Source organism: Hevea brasiliensis, chromosome 18 (assembly GCF_030052815.1).
Source record: "Hevea brasiliensis isolate MT/VB/25A 57/8 chromosome 18, ASM3005281v1, whole genome shotgun sequence".
Classification (NCBI taxonomy): Eukaryota; Viridiplantae; Streptophyta; class Magnoliopsida; order Malpighiales; family Euphorbiaceae; genus Hevea; species Hevea brasiliensis.
Window position 1 is genome coordinate 14,452,544 of NC_079510.1, and position 18,944 is coordinate 14,471,487.

The following is an 18,944-nucleotide window of genomic DNA, read 5'->3' on the forward strand; positions in this document are numbered from 1 at the left end:
CCTCTTATGTTCTGTTTTTCTTATTTGTAGTTAACTAATTAAACATTACTAATTATTTATGTTTATGGCTTCTCAAATTGTCTTAAGTGTGGCCCTAATCCCATTAATTGTCCGGACCGACACCGGTCACTGGAACAGTGAAATATACCAGGCTATACAACGGGGGTGTTACAAAATCTCCTTGAGGGTGATTTGGAATGGTGAAATAAGATGTCCTTTGTGGAATTTCTGCAAACACCAGCAATAAGAATTGTATTAGAAGATGATAGGTCCCAGTCAAAGCCAAGATGGTATTCTACTTATGGTGAGAATGAACTAAAGAGATTTTCTCTTAATTGATAATTTTTCATTCATAATTACTGCTGCAAATACAAAAGGTTTAAATAGAAAAAGAATGAAACAACTTGATCCTATTTCTAAGGCCACCAACGGCACTACCTGAAATATATTAGCCATGATCTGCTGAGAGAATCAAGCACTAATTTGACTTATTAAATGACAATTAATAAATGAATAATATTGCAGCAAATAAAAAACTTAAGCAGCAGACTAAGTCCAAGTATAGACTTTCGAGTCTATCATTACTCCCCTCTTCCCAAAAGAACCTTGTCCTCAAGGTTCAAAGAAAGGAATCAAAACGTCAAAACTGGAGACTTCTCTGCAATTTTAGTGACTTTTCCGGTCCACCGCCATCATCATCTTCTTCGTTTTCAAGTCCACCATCCAATAAAAGCAGTTGGGGCGTTACACATTTATGCCCAGGGGTAAACTTTTCGTCACAGTTGAAACATAGTCCCTGCGTTCGTCGTTTCTGCATCTCTTCCCAAGTAAGACGTTTTACCGGCGTGGATGGCTTAATTTTTGTTGGTGAAGAAGAACTCATCTGAAAAGATGGGCGAATTGCTTTTTGACGTAGCAACTGCTCATCCTTCATCCGAGCCAAACTGATGGCGTCCTTCAACGTCTTCGGTTTGAACATTCTGATTCCCTCAGAGATCTCGGAATTAAGACCTCCCATGAAAGTCCCCACAAGTGCTTTTTGAGTCCAACCCCTAACTCTGTTTCCCAGTCTCTCAAACTCTCGTTGATAGTCACGTAAGTCTCCTGTTTGACGGATTTTGGATAATGATTCGTCAAAATCCTCAGAATCGGTGGGCCCGAAACGAGACCACAATTCCTCAGAGAATACTTCCCACGTTACAGTTGTCCCTGCTTCCGTGTGAGTTCTGCGAAGCCACTGCCACCATTCATTCGCTTCCCCACGAAGGTGATAAGAAGCCAAGGACACCTTCTCCGAATCTGGGGTGCCTTGATATTCAAAGAATTGATGCACTCTTGTGAACCATTCGGTTGGGTCGTCTCCGGAATATTTTGGGAATTCCAATTTTGCCAATTTCGTAGAATACAATGGTCGCCCTCCTTCTCTAGCGCCATCCTGGTGAGTGCGATTTTGGATACTCCGGTCACTTGCACTGCTGGACGCGTCTTTGCTAGGAAGAGAAAGCTCAGAGAATTTAGTGATGGTTGCTTTAATTTGCTGCAATTCCTCACTAAGTCCCCGTTCTATTTTTGATAGGTTGTCTTGGAGCTGGCCTAAGCCAACTTCCAGATTTTCGATTCTCTCTTTGTTGGTTGCCATAAAAAGAGAAAAGGAATAAGATAATTAGCATAAAAGGGCTCTGATACCACTGATAGGTCCCAGTCAAAGCCAAGATGGTATTCGACTTATGGTGAGAATGAACCAAAGAGATTTTCTCTTAATTGATAATTTTTCATTCATAATTACTGCTGCAAATACAAAAGGTTTAAATAGAAAAAGAATGAAACAACTTGATCCTATTTCTAAGGCCACCAACGGCACTACCTGAAATATATTAGCCATGATCTGCTGAGAGAATCAAGCACTAATTTGACTTATTAAATGACAATTAATAAATGAATAATATTGCAGCAAATAAAAAACTTAAGCAGCAGACTAAGTCCAAGTATAGACTTTCGAGTCTATCAGAAGATTTAAGAGTTATTAGGCTGTCCAAAAGAAGTTGAAGAGGGAATTAGATGGGAATTGCTTAGAATTAAATAATTTCTTATGAAATTGGATCATAGGAGCTGCCTTGGTGGGATTACTTCAATATAAATGCATAAACTTTATCGTAGCATTTATAAATTCATATTTAGATACTATCACATAAATCTCAAGGCAAGTTGTCATAGACAATGAAATGCTTAAATCTCCTTACTTTTCTAGAAATAAATTCTTAAATCATGTTTGAGTTTGAGCTTGATTTGGTGTTTTAGCTAATTCTTAAATCTACCCTTGCATATGATATTTTCATTTTGGTTTCAAATTATATGAAATGCAATATGCCCTTATATATGATCTTGGCCAAAAGCATATTTTTCCCCTTGAACTTTCACAGAAAAGTTAATTTACCCCCTAAATTGAACATTGGGCCAATTTGCCTCCTGAATTTAAAAAATGAACCAATTTAACACATTTTTATTGACGTAGACGACAACTCATAAGCTATTTTTCTAAGTTGGCAATATGTGCATTTCATGCATTTTTCCACCCTCTGCAATGTGTTTAATTAATTTAAATTTAAAAGTTTAAGTATGAAATTGGTTCAATTTTAAATTTAAGAGGTAAATTAGTTCAATATTAAATTTAGGTGGCTAACTCTATGTACTATATGTATATGATCAATATACGCTAACTCTCTCTCTCTCTCTCTCTCTCTCTCTCTATATATATATATATATAAAATTTTACTTTTAGAATGAGACTCTAATGTGCCATAAGATATAGGCAAAACGCATATTAAAGTCCCTATACTTTACATTCTACATTTTAAGTCCTTGAATTTTTAAATTTGTTGACATTATACCATTTTTAAATTGAGAGTAAATGGAAATCCAACTCAGCAAATAGTAAACACTTTACACCCTTCAATCTTTTGATCTCTGTAACCCAAAACCAATCCCAAACAAAACAAAACAAATAACAAAATCCAATATTGAAATCACCCAAACATGCTTCCTCCAAAATTTGCTTGATCTTTTGCTTGTTATTACCCAAATTGAAAACATCAAAATGATTGTGTGTCCTTCTGCAATGCAAGCATAAAAGAAGAGATATGGATTCAAAATCATTTGATGGGTTCTTTTATCCTTTTCCCTTATGTATAAATCAAGGAAAAGCTAAATTTCTAAGAAAAAATGGATACTGAAATGGGAAAAAAGAAAATTGCATTAGAAATACGATCGATTTTTTCTCTTTTTGATTGATTCTATTGATTTTTCACTCAAATTTGAAATGAATTTCAATTCTTATTGATTTTTCTATTTGAAACTCTGCAATTTTGTGTGTGTCTCTTTCTAGGGTTTGGAAATAGAAGAGAAAGAAACAAAATGAGGTCGAAAGGTAGAAGTAAACAAAATAACAACAACAAAAAATTAACTCTTGTTTCTCCTTTTAATTATGGATGTACAATTTATCCTTTTGCTTTAATAAAATTACAAGTATTTTTTTCCTTCTCTCTCCTAATCATATTATTTTTTCTTTTCAACTCGCCACACACCGCAAATGAACTACACGTGCAAATGGATATTTAAAAAATGTATGATATCAACAAATTTACAAGTTTAAAGGTTTAAAATATAGAACGCAAAGTATAGAGGTTTAATATTAATATGAAGTAAAGTTCAGAAATTTAAATATATATTTTGCCTAAGATATATGACTTTATATATATTCTTAATTTTTATATAGACGTAAATCACATTAACCCTAACTAACCACAACATATATTTAATTAGTCTAATAAGAAATGATTTTAGCATTGTATATATATATGTGTGTGTTTAAAGTTTTATTTATTTATTTTTCTTAAAAAATAAAAACATAATAATAATTATTATTATTATTATTATTATTATTTGCTAAAAAATCAATAAATATAGTTGGAGAAAAATTGTAGAAGAAAGGAAGAGTGTAAAATAGAGGGAAACTTTGCCTCCAAAAAACATTAAAAATAAATAAGGCATTTCATATTATTAGAAACTCATTTATTCATATTAAATATTATTGTTGTTCATGGGACGATTTAAATTAAAATTTGCCTCAAACTGATTCAAACCAAAAGATGATTAGTGAATGTAAATTATTAAAATATTCAATCCAACACGACAACAAATTTAATGAATTAGTGGTCGGGTTGGTCAAGTCAACTAATTGAAGTTTAAGGTTTTTATTTTTAATATCTAGGAAGGAATTTAGTAAAGAAAATGCAAAGAGGAGAAACCTCGCAAAAGTATAACCAAAGAGCAACAAAATTAATAGTCCAACAAAACCCAAAAAAAAAAAAAAAAAAAAAAAAAACTGATAAAAAACAAACAGAACAAAAGCTAGTTGAGCTAGCTCCAATGCTTGCTAATAGAGGCCAACCAAAGCAGTTATTCTCAATTAAGATCACTAGGGCAGAAGAGCACTAGGCGAGAGCCTTCCAAAATAGCCAAAGTCATGGCAAACGAAACCAACATCCCACAAAAAATTCAATGTTACAATCAGACCTAAGAGTAAACACCATAAGAGTAAGAAGAGACGTCTAAAACTCAGGGAAAAGGACACCTCCAAATTTTAAAACAGAGAAAAAGCCCAAACACCCACCAAAACAAAGTAGTGAGCAAACTATTCAAAACAAACAGCCAAACAAAGGGAGCCACCAATAATCAATGGCATAAATGAATAATCAAAAAGAAAATCAAAATTGTAAAGAAAAAAAGAAATTGAAAATCCATCTAGTCTCAATCTGACCTAGCAACTCGAAATAGCACATCTCATATCAATTTGAGAACCCGACTGCATAATTCAGATCCACAATAAACCTTAAAATATATTACATGCAACCACGTGAACTCATCACTGTCTCGCCTAACTAGAACGAGAATGAAAAGTCTATTCTTAAACAACACATGAAGAATCTTTGGGATCCCATTTTTTCTTTCTTTGAACAAAGCCCTAAGCGATTTAGAGATGCGAGGCAAAATTTCTTTTGATAGTGGAAGTTAAAAAATTGCAAAGAAGTTATCGATTAGAAATTAAGAGTCGGGTTAAAAAAATAATTCTCCCAATCCACTAAAAAACTAATTATTTGAATAAAATTAACCAACCCAACGTGAAATTAGGATTGCAACCAAAAAATATGTTTGAGTTGAATTGGATTGATCGACCGATGGTTTAATTCAATAAGTGAACGGCTCCATTAAATGTACGTCAAATTCATCCTTTAACCATTTCCCAGAAGAAAAACAAGCGGGGCGTACAAGTATGACAACCAATTGTGGAGCGTGATGTCAGCTCCGCCCACTAGGTCGATGGGCATGGCTGTGTGGATCCAAAAGTCAGTGGACCGCAACAGTGTCTCCAAAGGCAGTCTCTTTATGATCCATCTGAAGCCTTGGATTTGTTTCTTCCACATGGGTTCTCAATAATAAATCTTTTTCGTTGATTCTCGCACAATCTTTTTTAATCGATTTCTGACTCCAAAGCATACATTTCACTACAAAAAGACAACTCAGATTCTCTACAGCAGACAAAACCCATTACGCCAAGCAAGCCTAAGCCACCTTATCATCTTCTTCTTGTTTTGTTTTTATCTATGGAGAGAGAGAGAATCTAATTCATAATTGACAATCAAGACAGTGGTTTCATTAGCTCTTTTCTGGGGCTTATGTTCATAGTTTTTGAGAGAGAGAGAAAGATTAATAGAGACTGCGATCTGTTATTGTACAGCAAAAACTGAGATTGGAATACCCTTTTGCATCCAAAGAATGGTGGGTATTTTCTCAAGATTTTCTGTTGGTAGAGTTGGGCATAGGCGAACCCAGAGTGCTCTTGTAAGAACCCTTTGTGTCTGTTTCTACTATTTGAAGAAATTGAACAAATTGCTATGGTTTTGCTCAGTTCTTTTTTCTTCCTCTTTGTTTTTTATATGCAATTGGTAACTGTTACTGTTTGAATCTCTATAATCTTTATCTTCAATAGTGGTGAATTTTATGTCGAAAACTTCTTGCATGGCTTGACTTTGTCTCTTCTGCTCTATGGTAAAATAATTTGCAAGAAAACAATTCAATTCTCACACTTTCTATTTCTTTTAAAATGAAATTGAATCTTTCACTTATTATGTTTCCAAACATAAAAATTGACGAAAAAAAAGGAAATTAATTAAATTGAATTATTGTAAAATTCTAGATTCCAAACAGGGTATACCTTTTGAGGCTGGATTTGATTTGGTGATTAGCTATACTATGTATTTGGTTATTCTTAAATTTATTTGATTTACACTGGAGCATTTTATTATGTCCAGCGGAGGATTGCCTGATCTCAGACTTTTGGTCTTCTGATTGCCATGGTCATATTTTGCCTTTTTTTCTTCTTCTTCCTTTTTCATTTTTAGGTCCCCTCTCCAATTTCTTATTTTGTGACCATTTTTTCAATGGATTTGATGTATCTGTTCTAGGATGCTAATTGTTAATTTGTACATGTATTTGCTTAATGAATGGCTTTACATGGTGCAGGATGAGAGGGAAGTATTGCCTCCAAATGCAGACCTTACCAGGGCAGCCACTGGCACTGCTTCTGCTCCTCATGGGATTGAAGTAGCAGTAGAGTTTAAGCCAGTTGAGCACCCAACTGAGCCTTTCGACAGTGATCAACCAATTCAGTGCCCACTACCTGAACCTTCAATACTTAATGTAAGCTTGATTACTGATTACTGATTTGTTTATGTCTATAGTTTATGAATTTTGTGTTGTATGTACCATATTGGCGTTTTATTCTATTACTGTTCTAATCTATTTCTACGGGTTGAAAGAGATTGATCTGCCCTGCCTTCCTCCCCCTTTTCCCTCTATTTCTTCACAAATAGGTTGATAAAGGTTTTATTGCAGATTTCTGGTTACTTCATATGCATATACGAAATCCAATCTGTTTGTCTCGTGAATAATTTGATTGCATTATTATTATCATCACTATTATCATCATCCCATATTACAGGTGGTATCAAGTGATTCAAGTGATCATATGGTAAAATTCTGTGGCAACATCATAGCAATAGTAGATTTTTCTTCTTGAGGACAACTAATTTTAGTGAAGTTTAAGTTTATGTTATAAGGTAATGGACTGACTGCTGATTTTAGTGATGCATCACGCCTAACAGTATGTTTGGTTGGGCAGAAGAATGAATGGAAAGGAAAAGGGAAAAGGAAAGATGTGAGATGAAGGATTCAATCGTTTGATTGGTTGGAAGGAAAGGAAAAGAACAAGCTCCTTTCAATGGATTCTTCAATTCCTAATCCTACCAAATTGGAGAGATTGGGAAGGGAAAGTATAGAAATGGTTGAAAGCTTATTTTGTCCTTTCTTCCAATAAATAAAAACAAGTTTGAGCAGCCCTTCTAGTCCTTTTAGGAACAAAAATCTGTTGGATGCTATTCTTGCTTTTCTTTGTTATCCAAACATCAAGGGTCTCCTTCCTAGTTGCTTCTTTTTATAATCCTCCTCTTCCCCTCTATACTTCCTTTTTGACTACCTATGAAGGTCCATCAGGCAGTGCTTTTTTTTCATGTGGAATAGAGAGGAAACGTGATGCATTTGAGGGGATAGAGCATTCAACAACAAATTGAAGATTAGGTTCTCTTTACTTCTTTGCACAAGTTTACATCTTTAGGTTTTAATTATTATTTCTTTTTCAACTTATGGTGTTCAAGTTGCATATATATTATGAACATGCGTTTGGCGTGCTGATATACAACAAATTAACAAACAGCTACTAAGTCTTAATTTCAAACTAATTAGGGTTGATTATATGGATCTTTTTGCGTCATTCAACTTGATTTGATATCAATTCCGCATTAATATCCAAAAATTATTAATCTTTTGATATTACTTCACTGCATGTCATTTAGGTTTTTCCTTTCCATTCTCGCTCCTTACACCACTAACTTATCACATAGCTAAAGAAGAAGAAGAATTACTTCCTTCTATGTCATTTTAGGTTTTCCCTTTCCTTTCTCAATGCTTCCACTACTAACTTATCACATAGTTAAAGAAGAAGAATATTATGTTTCCTCTTTCCTCTTTCGCTCCATCACTAACTTATCACATAATTAATGAAGAGGACACCAAAAATTGTAATTTTTTTTTTTTTTTATATTACTTCCTTCTATGTCATTTTAAGTTTTCCCCCTCTTTTTGCTCCTTCCACTACTAACTTATCACATAGTTAAAAGGAGGAGGAGGAGGAGGAGGAGGAGGTTATATGAAAGCAACAGTAGTAAAATATGGCAAATCCTACCTATGGTCAAATTGTTATTCAGGTTTTAATTCTTAAAATATGTACATGCAGCAATTTTAAATGAAAACACTTCTGTCATCAATGTAGCTGCATTACAGAGGTTATATCACTTTGATGCAGGACAGCCCTGGAAACTCTGAGATTAAGGGTGTCATGTTAGGAAGGTTGAGTGATGAAGGGCTAGGATGAACAGAATCTCAACCTTTAGAGTTGTTGTACTCCTGCTAAGAAGGTTGGGTGAGGAAAGTCTAGGATAAACAGATTTCAGCTTAGTATGTCAAATGGTAAGGACATAATATGATTTTTGTTAGGGAATCAATAATGGATTTTGTATGGCAATATACTGCTGAGGATTCAAGAAGAGAAAAGGGAGGAAAGAGGAATAAGAAAGAGGAGAAGCTAACTAGAAAGAGAAATAAAGGTCTAGTAAACAACTTGATTTCAGTCATTCACAAAACACTTGGAAGATTATGACTCATGCACATGTATGAAAAAGTATTCTTATTGAAATAAATCCTTGCTCGTGAGCTTCCCTTGAGCTAGCGATTCTGAGCTACTTCTTAGATGTTATATGGGGAACTAGCAATCCGCAACTAATTTGTTTGTGTTTGGCACAGTGATGCATCAAGGTGATGTTCTTTCATTCTACTCAACTCAACTCAACTAAGCCTTTATCCCAAAAATTTAGGATCGGCTATATGGATTCTCTTTCTCCACTCTAAACGATTTTGGGTTAAATCCTCGGAAATGTGTAATGCTTCTAAGTCATGTTGTACTATCCTCTAAGTCAGTTTAGGTCTACCCCTTCTTTTCTTTCTATCCTCTAACCTAATGTGTTCTACTTATCTAACTGGAGCCTCTGTATGTCTACGCTTCACATGACCAAACCACCTCAATCTCCCTTCTCTCAATTTATCCTCAATTGGCACTACTTCTACCTTTTCTTTAATACTTTCGTTACGGATTTTATCTAGTCTAGTATGGCTACTCATCCACCTTAACATTCTCATATCCGCAACTCTTATCTTAGACACATACGACTCATTCAGTGCCCAACACTCACTACCATATGACATGGCCGGTCATATGGCTGTACGGTAAAATTTTCCTTTCAACTTATTGGGAATCTTGCGATTACATAAAACTCCCGTGGCACGTTTTCACTTCAATTATCCGGCTTTAATCCTATGACTAAGATCCTCCTCACATCCTCCATTTACTTGAAGGACTAAGCCGAGATATTTAAAGTGATTACTTTGGGACAGTACCACTCCATCCAAACTAACTCCTTCCCTATCACTAGTTCGACCTTCACTGAACTTGCAATGCATGTATTCTGTTTTCGTTCTACTTAACTTAAAGCCCTTTGATTCTAGAGTACTTCTGCAAAACTCTAGCTTTCTATTGATTCCTTCTCGCGTCTCATCTATCAGAGCTATATCATCCGCAAACATTATGCACCAAGAGATACTCTCTTATATATATTTCATCAATTCATCTAAAACTAATGTAAAAAGGTAAGGGCTTACAGCTGAACCTTGGTGTAATCCAACTGAGATAAGAAAATTTCTTGTGTCCCCTCCCACTGTGCGCACAATAGTAGTTGCTCTTTCATACATATCTTTAACACTTGTATGTATCTAATAGATACCATCTTTTGTTCTAATACTCTCCATAAGACATCTTTTTGGAACACTATCATAAGCCTTCTCCAAATCAATAAAAATCATGTGTAGATCTTTTTTCACATCTCTATATTTCTCCATCAAGTTTCTAATGAGAAAGATCGCTTCCATAGTTGAACGATCGGGCATGAAGCCAAATTGATTGGGAGAGATAGAAGTACCATGACGTAGTCGATGTTCCACAACTCTCTCCCACAACTTCATAGTATGACTCATGAGTTTAATTCTCCTATAATTTGAGCAACTCTGTATGTCTCTCTTATTTTTAAAAATAGGTACTAAAATACTCCTTCTCCACTCATCAGGTATTTTCTCTGAGTTTAGAATCTTATTAAACAATGTAGTTAACCATGCCACTCCCATATCTCCCAAACACTTCGAGACTTCAATTGGTATTCCATCGGGTCCATAGACTTTACCCACTTTCATTCTCTTAAGTGCTTCCTTTACTTCTAAAGATATAATCCTTCTAGTATAATTCACATTCTTTTTTATTGCTTTGTAGTCTATATTTACGCTATTACCATTTTGACTATTATTAAAGAGATCCTCAAAATAATTTCTCCATTTTTCTTTAATATCCTCATCTTTTACCAATACTTTTCCTTCTTTATCCTTAATGCTCCTAACTTGATTGGGATCTTGACATTTCTTTTCTCTCCTCCTTGCTAATCTATAAATATCTTTCTCCCCTTCTTTAGTTCCAAGTTTCTCATATAACTTTTCAAAGGCCTGCGCTCTTGCTTGACAAAATGCCTTTTTTATCTCTTTCTTTGCTATCTTGTACTGTTCATATGCCTCATTATTATCACACTTAGGTAATTTCTTGTATCATTCCCTCTTTCTCTTCACTGCCTTTTGTACTTTCTCATTCCACTACCATCTCTCTTTTGAGAGTGGTCCATGTCTTCTAGACTTTTCAAGTACTTTTTAGTTACTTCTCTAATCTTTGATGCCATCTGTATCCACATACCATTTGTCTCCATATCCAACTTCCATGCTTTAGACTCGAGAAGCTCATTTTTGAACTTCACTTGCTTTACTCCTTTGAACTTTCACCACTTTGTTCGAGCTATACTATTTCTTCTGACTTTATTTGAATTGTTCCTAAACTTGACTTCCAAGATCACTAACTAATGTTGACTTTTTAAAGCCTCTCCTGGAATGACCTTGCAATCCTTGCATAGAGCTCTATTTGTCTTCCTGGTTAAGAGGAAGTCAATTTGACTTCTATGTTGTCCACTTTTGAAAGTCACTAAATGTGACTTTCTTTTTATAAAGTAGGTATTTGCTAGTATTAAGTCGTATGCCATAGCAAAATTCAGGATGTTTTTTCCCTCCTCATTTCGGCTGCCAAAGCCAAAACCTCCATGAACATTCTCATAACCTTGCCTATCACTTCCTACATGTCCATTCAAATCTCCACCAATGAAAACATTCTCTTCATTCGGTATGCTTTTCATTAAATCATCCATATCTTCCTAGAACCTTTGTTTACTCTCAGTATCTAGTCCTATTTGTGGGGCATAAGTATTAACTACATTTATTGTTTCTCCTTCTAGTACTAGCTTTACTGGTATAATTCTATCTCCTACTGTTTTCACAGCTATTACAGTATCTTTAAATATCTTGTCTATGATTATGCCCACTCCGTTCGTGTTTCTCCCCTTTCCAGTAAACCACAGTTTGTACCCTTAATGACCTACTTCCTTGCTTTTCTCTCCTACCCATTTAGTCTCCTGAATGCAAGCAATATTTACCCTTCTCCTTTTCAATGTATCCACAAGCTCCATTAATTTTCCTCTAAGTGATCCAACATTCCAAATATCAATCCTGATTCTCATCTTATCTTGTTCTTTCCTAATTGATCTCCTTCTATAATATCTTCTATTGTTCTCTATGTCTATCTTGTGTTCTGTTCCACTATCTGTTCTACTATCTGTCCTATGGACTAACTTCTTTACCCACACCCATGTGGGAACCCTTGCTCATTTAACACCACACCCGGGTGCTGGCATGGCGCGTCGCTTTCGGTGAACGCCCTACACCCTTGCATATTTCTCACTGCACCCGGGCTCCGATGTAGCGTGTTGTAAGCAAAGGACGCCCCAACGTTTATATCATTTGAATCCATATCATAAAATGTGACGAAATTTTTATGTTGGTTGTCACCTACTGCAACCGTTCTCCTTTATCCGGGTTTGGGACCGGCTAAGCGCAAACTACTTAGGCGGAGTTGGTGATGTTCTTTCATTCTAAGAAAAAAATAGTTTATTGAAACTGAATCTAGGAATCAAAATACTGCTGTATCAATTGACAATTAAACCAACATAAATAAAAGAAAAACTTATTATGCCAAGCATAATTTTCTTAACATATTCAGCTAGTTAGCAATTTGTTATACTCACAGTAAAGCTGATTTTCATGGTTTTCTCATTCGAAGTAGGCAAAACCCATTTCCAGACCCTTGAACTTTGTCTATTGGGCCTCTTTCCTTTGATCGTGTGCTATTGAACATGTGAAATTTCAGATTTAAGAACATTAGTTACTTATTTATTGGCATAAATTAAAAAAAAAATGAAAAAAATTGTTAACAATGTTTTAAAATATTAAAAACTACTTTTTCATTGTAGAAATTATTGAGGTTAGAAAAGAAAGATCTCTCTCTCTCTTTCTCTCTTTTTAATGAATTTTTGGCTGTTAAATAAGTACTCTGTGTTCTTAAATTGAAAAGTTTATGGGCTTAGTAGCATACAATTGAAAAACAGAGGTTGAATAGACAATATAAAAGCTTAGGGGCTTGAAAATGGGTTTTTCCTTATAAGTAAATTGCTCATAGTATGCTAAATCTAGTAACAGCACACCACATTAAATACTTGCTGATAATTAAACATAACATAAATCGTAGAAGACTTATAATGGTATGTGGATTTTTCAACATATTCTTTGAAGTACAATGCTGGAAACACTTGTGAAGCATGGAAACGGCATGGATTGAAGTTTCCCTGTTAAAACGTATCTGAAATGGAAACGGCAGGACACGAGAAAGAAATGTGTCGGGGCTATGTTTGGAAATAGAGAAAGGTGGACATGCTTTTCCTCTTAAGAAACGCTGGACCAAAGTCGCAGATAGAAGAAAAAAGAAGAAGAAGAACAAGGAGGAGGAGGAGGAGGAGGAGGAGGGATGCACAAGTAAATGAAGCTTTGGGATTTGTGACTGCTTTTTTCTTCGCAATATTTAAGTGGGGTTAGGCAGAGTAAGGTTATGCTTTTCTTATTTTTCATTTTTTTGTTATAATGTTACATGTGGCTATGAAATGTCTTGAAAAATAGAATACATATTTTTAATTAATTTATTAATAAAAAGATGAGACCTTTTAAAAAATATAAATATTATTAATTTTAGATATATTTTTAATTATTTAAAATTGTATTATTTTATTAGATCTTAAATAATATTTATATAAATATATTTTATATTTATAAATCTACCCCTATAATTTTTATATTTACGCATTTTTCCTACGTTTCCGTTTTTTATATTTTTTAAAATACCGTTTTCTTGTGTCCATTTTTGCATTTTCTTAGGTCCATTTTCGCATTTTGCGTTTCTGTTTCTGTTTCTGTTTCCGTGCTACACAGGGAAACATCCACACGAGCTGTTCAATATTTTTCATTATGCTTGGCCTCCTGTGGGAGTAATTATTTGAACTAGCTTGTGGATTATCATCATACTTTCATTTAGGATTAACTGAATGACTTGCTACAAAAGGAAAATGCTGCCTATCATTATGGTTTTTTTAGGGTGATTTCTTCTGTGTCCAACATAAAGTTCTCGCCTAACAGTACTCGGGTGAAATAAGCCAGTCATGGCTTAAGTGAGAACTGGCAGCAATTGGAAAATTAAATATCCAATGAGAATATTACAGAGAGAACCAATGGAGTGGATTCTGTATTCACTTTTGCGTCATGGGGTATTTTTGTGGATGAATTTGTTGCTGATATAAAAGACTTCCACTTTTCATTGCACATGCTCGATTCTTTTAGGTTACTGCTGCCATGTTTTATAAATTTTGGTATCATCTTCTTCAAATGTCAGGATGGAAGACTATGGAAGGAGCGAGTATCTGCAACTGTGAGGAGGAGAGCTGACTTGCCTGTTATGAAAGAAGGTGGGGCCCTTGAATCTGAGTCTCCTGGGACAAAGCCGCGGCCAATCCAGAGCAATAGATTGATCCTACCGTCCATCAGTGCTCCTGAACATAATTTGATAAAACTACTTGAAGAATGTAATGCATCTGGGATCTAAAACCTGGTATTGATTTCTGATTGGAATATGCAGCTTGACACAATTTCCATATATAATTTCACTTCTCACTTCTTTTATTTTATATCCTGGATTATCAACCATTTAGATATGTGTATTTTCCACATGATTTATGGAAAGAAAAATGGATATTGCCCACAATTTTTTTTAATAAGTAAATTTAACAGCTCTCTTGCGAATAAAGTATGTCCTTGGCATTGACTTATTTAGAAATCTGTTTCATGGTTTTCTAGTATCGCTTATGTAATATATGATACTACTGAGGGATGTTGTTCTTAGATTTTTCTTGCGGGTATAGACCTGCAAGATTGCAAGAAAAAAGAGAACACCCGATGGCTAAATTAGTAATTGGAACTGAGTAAAATATAAAATTGATTATAGAGAACAACGAATCTGAGTATGAAGGCTTTAGCCCCTTGTATAGACATTAAGTAAGACTCTTATTTGAATGGTAGGTTTCTATCATAGAGCAAGTCCAATTAAAGTAGGATTTGAAATTCAGATAGATGGGGATGAATATCTAAATTCAGTGAATTGAAACTTGAGTATTTCCAAGTTCAACTTGGATTATAATTTATCACCAAAATTATAATATAATATTTTCACAATTAAAAATAAATAATTATTTAGAACAATAATCATTTATAATAACAAAAATTAATAATATTAATAGAAAATAAATAAAAAATAAAACATTAAAAATTTGAAAAGTTAGATATTTTTAAATATATTTTATAATAATTAATTTTTTTAATTATGAAAATATGAATATATTTTTAAATAAAAAACTGCTTGTTATTATCTAAAAGTAAACTTGTTATTCTTGTTTACTGGAACAGAACAATGGATTTGTAATGATCTGCAGAATGGATGAATTGTGGTAAGTTTTGTGCTTTTATAGCAAGTGAAATCAATGTAGGCCATCTCTGATACAAGTTAAAGAGCTGCAATTTGTCATGTGGTTGCACAAACTATTAAATTTTAACATTATTTACTAATATTAAGAAAAAAAAATTACCAATGTAGCAAATTGTATATTTTTACAAATAAAGAAATCTTTTATATTTATAAAATCAAATTATAATAAAAATATTCTCTCAAAAAAGCTACAATTAAAATATATATTTAAAATAATATATATATATATATATATATATATATATATATATATATATATAATTTAGAAAAATATAATTGAGACATGATAAAATTGTCTTTAAATTATTTTTTTCTCTTACTGCCTACATATTAATATTTTTAGGAGTTTTTTTATGACTATTTTTGTTTTTAAATATTTTATTTGTAGTTTACTTTTTTTTATTCATAAAATAAAAATTATTTTTATTATCTAAGGATGATTGTTGATAAATTTTCTATAGGATGTAATTAAAGAAACAATGGCAAACCCCAAAATTTTAATTAAAGGGGTGGGTTAAAATGGGGGACCAAACCCAAGAGGCAATCAGGTGAAGTGGTTTAGCATTGCCACTTACAGCAGAAAAAAATAATAATAAAAAACCTAATTTGAGAAGAATTTATTCAATGTAATTATTGTATATATAATAAATATATTATAATAATTTATTTAATGAAATTTGTATTGAATTTATTCAATACAATTATTATATATGTAACAGATATATAGTAGTCATTAATTATAATGAAATTCACATGTAAGTCACCATAACTAATGATCATGTATTTTAAAATTTTTCCAATTTAACAAATTTGATCCCAACTGCATAATCATCTATCATGTAAGATCGTGTGATTTTATATTTGAATTCTAATAATTAATTGTATTAAAATCATTAATTATTTAATTTTTTATTTTAAAAAAATTAATTATTCTATATTTTTAATCTATTTACCCTTTAATCTTTTTATTTAATTTAAATCAAATTTTTTATTAGTCAATATATTTAAAGAGAAAAAAATTAAGTTTATAATGATTAAATAATTCAAAATTTTAAAAACAGACGATTATATAATTTTATTTGTAGAACGAATGAAATTTACACTAACACTAAAAAATAATAAGAAAGATTAAAGAGTAAACTGAAATAAAAATAAATTAATTAATATATTTTTTAAAATAAAAAAATTAAATAGTTAACTTTTCTAAAATAGAATAATTAAATAATAATTTTTTTGTTTGGTAGATTAGCTTTAGATTGGTCAACCAAATTTGCATAAGCTCCTAATAGATAGAGAATTTGAATTTCAAACATCTTAGTTCTGAAGATCTTAAACTTTGACTTTAGCTTATTACATAAAACATTAAAAAATATGCCAAAAAAAAAAAAAAAGAAAAACGAACAAAAGGAAAGAAACCCAGATCAAGACAATATCACCGCTAAGAAATAATAAAGGGAAAACCTATACGGGCATCTGAGGAACCTGAAATGGATGCTTTATTGATGGGTTTACGATGTGTTTTCTAGGCCCACGAAAGCTTCCATGATTCATTCTCTGCCATGTGATTTGATGTGATTGTTTAGCTTGATTTCTTCCAGCAACTACAGGACCCGAATGAATTCTTATTGCAGAAGTGAAAACCAGAAAGCAACAAAGGACAAAGACAGTGAATATGGCCTTTACTTGCACCATTTTCTTGATTATAGCTTTCTTTTGTGTGGAAGTGAATAGATCAGAAGGATATATAAACTATAAAGAGCTTCAAAAGTAACCAACTGCCTTTGCTTTGCTTTCAAGTCACAATTGATTGCTCGAGGACTTATTTATGGTTCTTGTTGGTGGAGTTGGTTTCTCTCTTTTCTTGTTAGTATTATCTTGATTGACTTTTTATATTATTTATTTATTTATTTTTGTGTAATTACTTGATTAAGTTTGAAGAAAAGTGCTCCTTTAAGTCATTCTTAAGCAACTCCAAAACACGTAAGGTGTGTCAATTTACACATGTGCATTTAATAGTTTTGGATAATATCATAGTTTATTTGAAATAAATTATTTATAAAAAAATTAAAAATCATTCTCACACATGAATTTTATTTTTTTTTAAATAAAAAATTTATTAAATTAAAAATATTAAATTCTTCTATTCGAAATATGAGAATTAATTAAAAATTTTAATTAAAATTAAATTTTTATAAAATTTTATATTCTGAATAAAAGATTAAAAAAAAAAATTATTATGTGATTTAGTGTTTTTTCAAGTAAAATTTTAAGCGACTTTTAGCCATCAAAATTTATTCTTTTTATTTGGAATATTATGAAGTATTTAAAAAAATGATACAAAAAATTTAATATTATCATATTTAGTTAAAATTTATAATTTTTTATGATTAGTTAAATTATAAATAAAAAATAAAGCGAAACAAATTACTGCAACTACAAAGGGGGAAGGCCAGGGCCATGGCCCCTAACTTTGTGAAAAATAATTTTTTAATATGATATTATAGATTTAAAATTAAATTGATCCCTAAAATTAAAAATTTTTATATTTTATTGAACTATTTTTCTATTTAAATTTGTAATGTCTTAATTCAAAGTAATAATTTTATTTTAACTACAAGTTAGAATTTGGATGAGTCAAATTAAAAGTTTGTTCTAATATAATCAATAATGATTAAAGTTTTTTATTTTCTTTTTTTTTTCACTCATTAATATTATTTCTCTCTTTTTAATCTTTAGTTTAATATATCAATCATTTTTATTTTTGATATTCATAATGAATTTTTAAAATTTGAATTTTATTATTTAAATTTTAAAATATTTTTATTAATTTTATTAATTGTTAACTAAAATAATACCTCTCTATGTATAATGGAGAATTTTTTGAAAAGGAAAAAAATAAGGAAACCTTCTAAATTGTGAAATCATTTTTATTTCATTCTTAGATATCATGTTAGTATTTTTTTTTTGTACTTTTTATTTTGAAGAAAAATTATAAAGACCCAACACATGAATTCATGTATATGGATCCTAACCCATGTTATGCAACCTTAAGATCTTCACTATATTTTTTTCATTAGTCTACCATATAATCACATGAATAATATGAACTATATCGATTAATTCACAGTCTAGATGTGCAACTTATTTGCGTCAACCAATTGCTCTACAAATAAATAAAAAAAGAGTATTCTAAAGAGTCAAGAGTAATGCCAATATACAATCACTTGCACAACACTTTTGTATGTGTTTTTCTTACTTTTATATTGAAGATAAAACTTGGCTATTTATAAGTTATGGCACATTTTGGTCAAAAGTTGCATCACTTCATGCATGTAACTATTAAGAAGAGTTGTACATCTTTATGTAGTTATATCGTTTGATCAATGTACATAAGCTTTGGATTTTTTTCACTTTTTGGTAATGTACATGATTTTTCATACGGTTATTCTTGGTTCTAATTTTAAGTCTAATGAATCTGGATTGATCCACATGGGTGACCCAAACCGTATTTCCAACATCTTCTACTCACACATGATGGGTCAACTCTTATTTTAAATTTTGTAAATTTCATATTTTACAAATAGACCGTGTGACTAGTGTTAGTAGTATGCAGATTGCATCAAATTATATAGAAACTTAAGGTTAACATGCATTATAT

At 31.9% G+C, this 18,944-nt stretch overlaps 1 protein-coding gene across 3 annotated transcripts; it reads left to right on the forward strand.

Annotated features, from left to right (window-relative positions):
• Window positions 1–5,289: 5,289 nt before the first annotated feature.
• Window positions 5,290–14,509, forward strand: LOC110666733 (uncharacterized). Of its 3 annotated transcripts, XM_058140760.1 has the most exons (4): window positions 5,298–5,682; window positions 5,718–5,898; window positions 6,580–6,756; window positions 14,141–14,509. In XM_058140760.1, the coding sequence occupies exons 2-4, from the start codon at window positions 5,833–5,835 to the stop codon at window positions 14,348–14,350; spliced, it is 453 nt and encodes a 150-aa protein (XP_057996743.1). In that variant the 5' UTR covers window positions 5,298–5,682; window positions 5,718–5,832; the 3' UTR covers window positions 14,351–14,509. The 3 variants fall into 3 exon arrangements, with proteins under 3 accessions (XP_021683022.2, XP_057996743.1, XP_021683021.2); XM_021827330.2 differs by having other exon boundaries at window positions 5,290–5,835; XM_021827329.2 differs by having other exon boundaries at window positions 5,298–5,898.
• The last annotated feature ends 4,435 nt before the right edge of the window (window positions 14,510–18,944 follow it).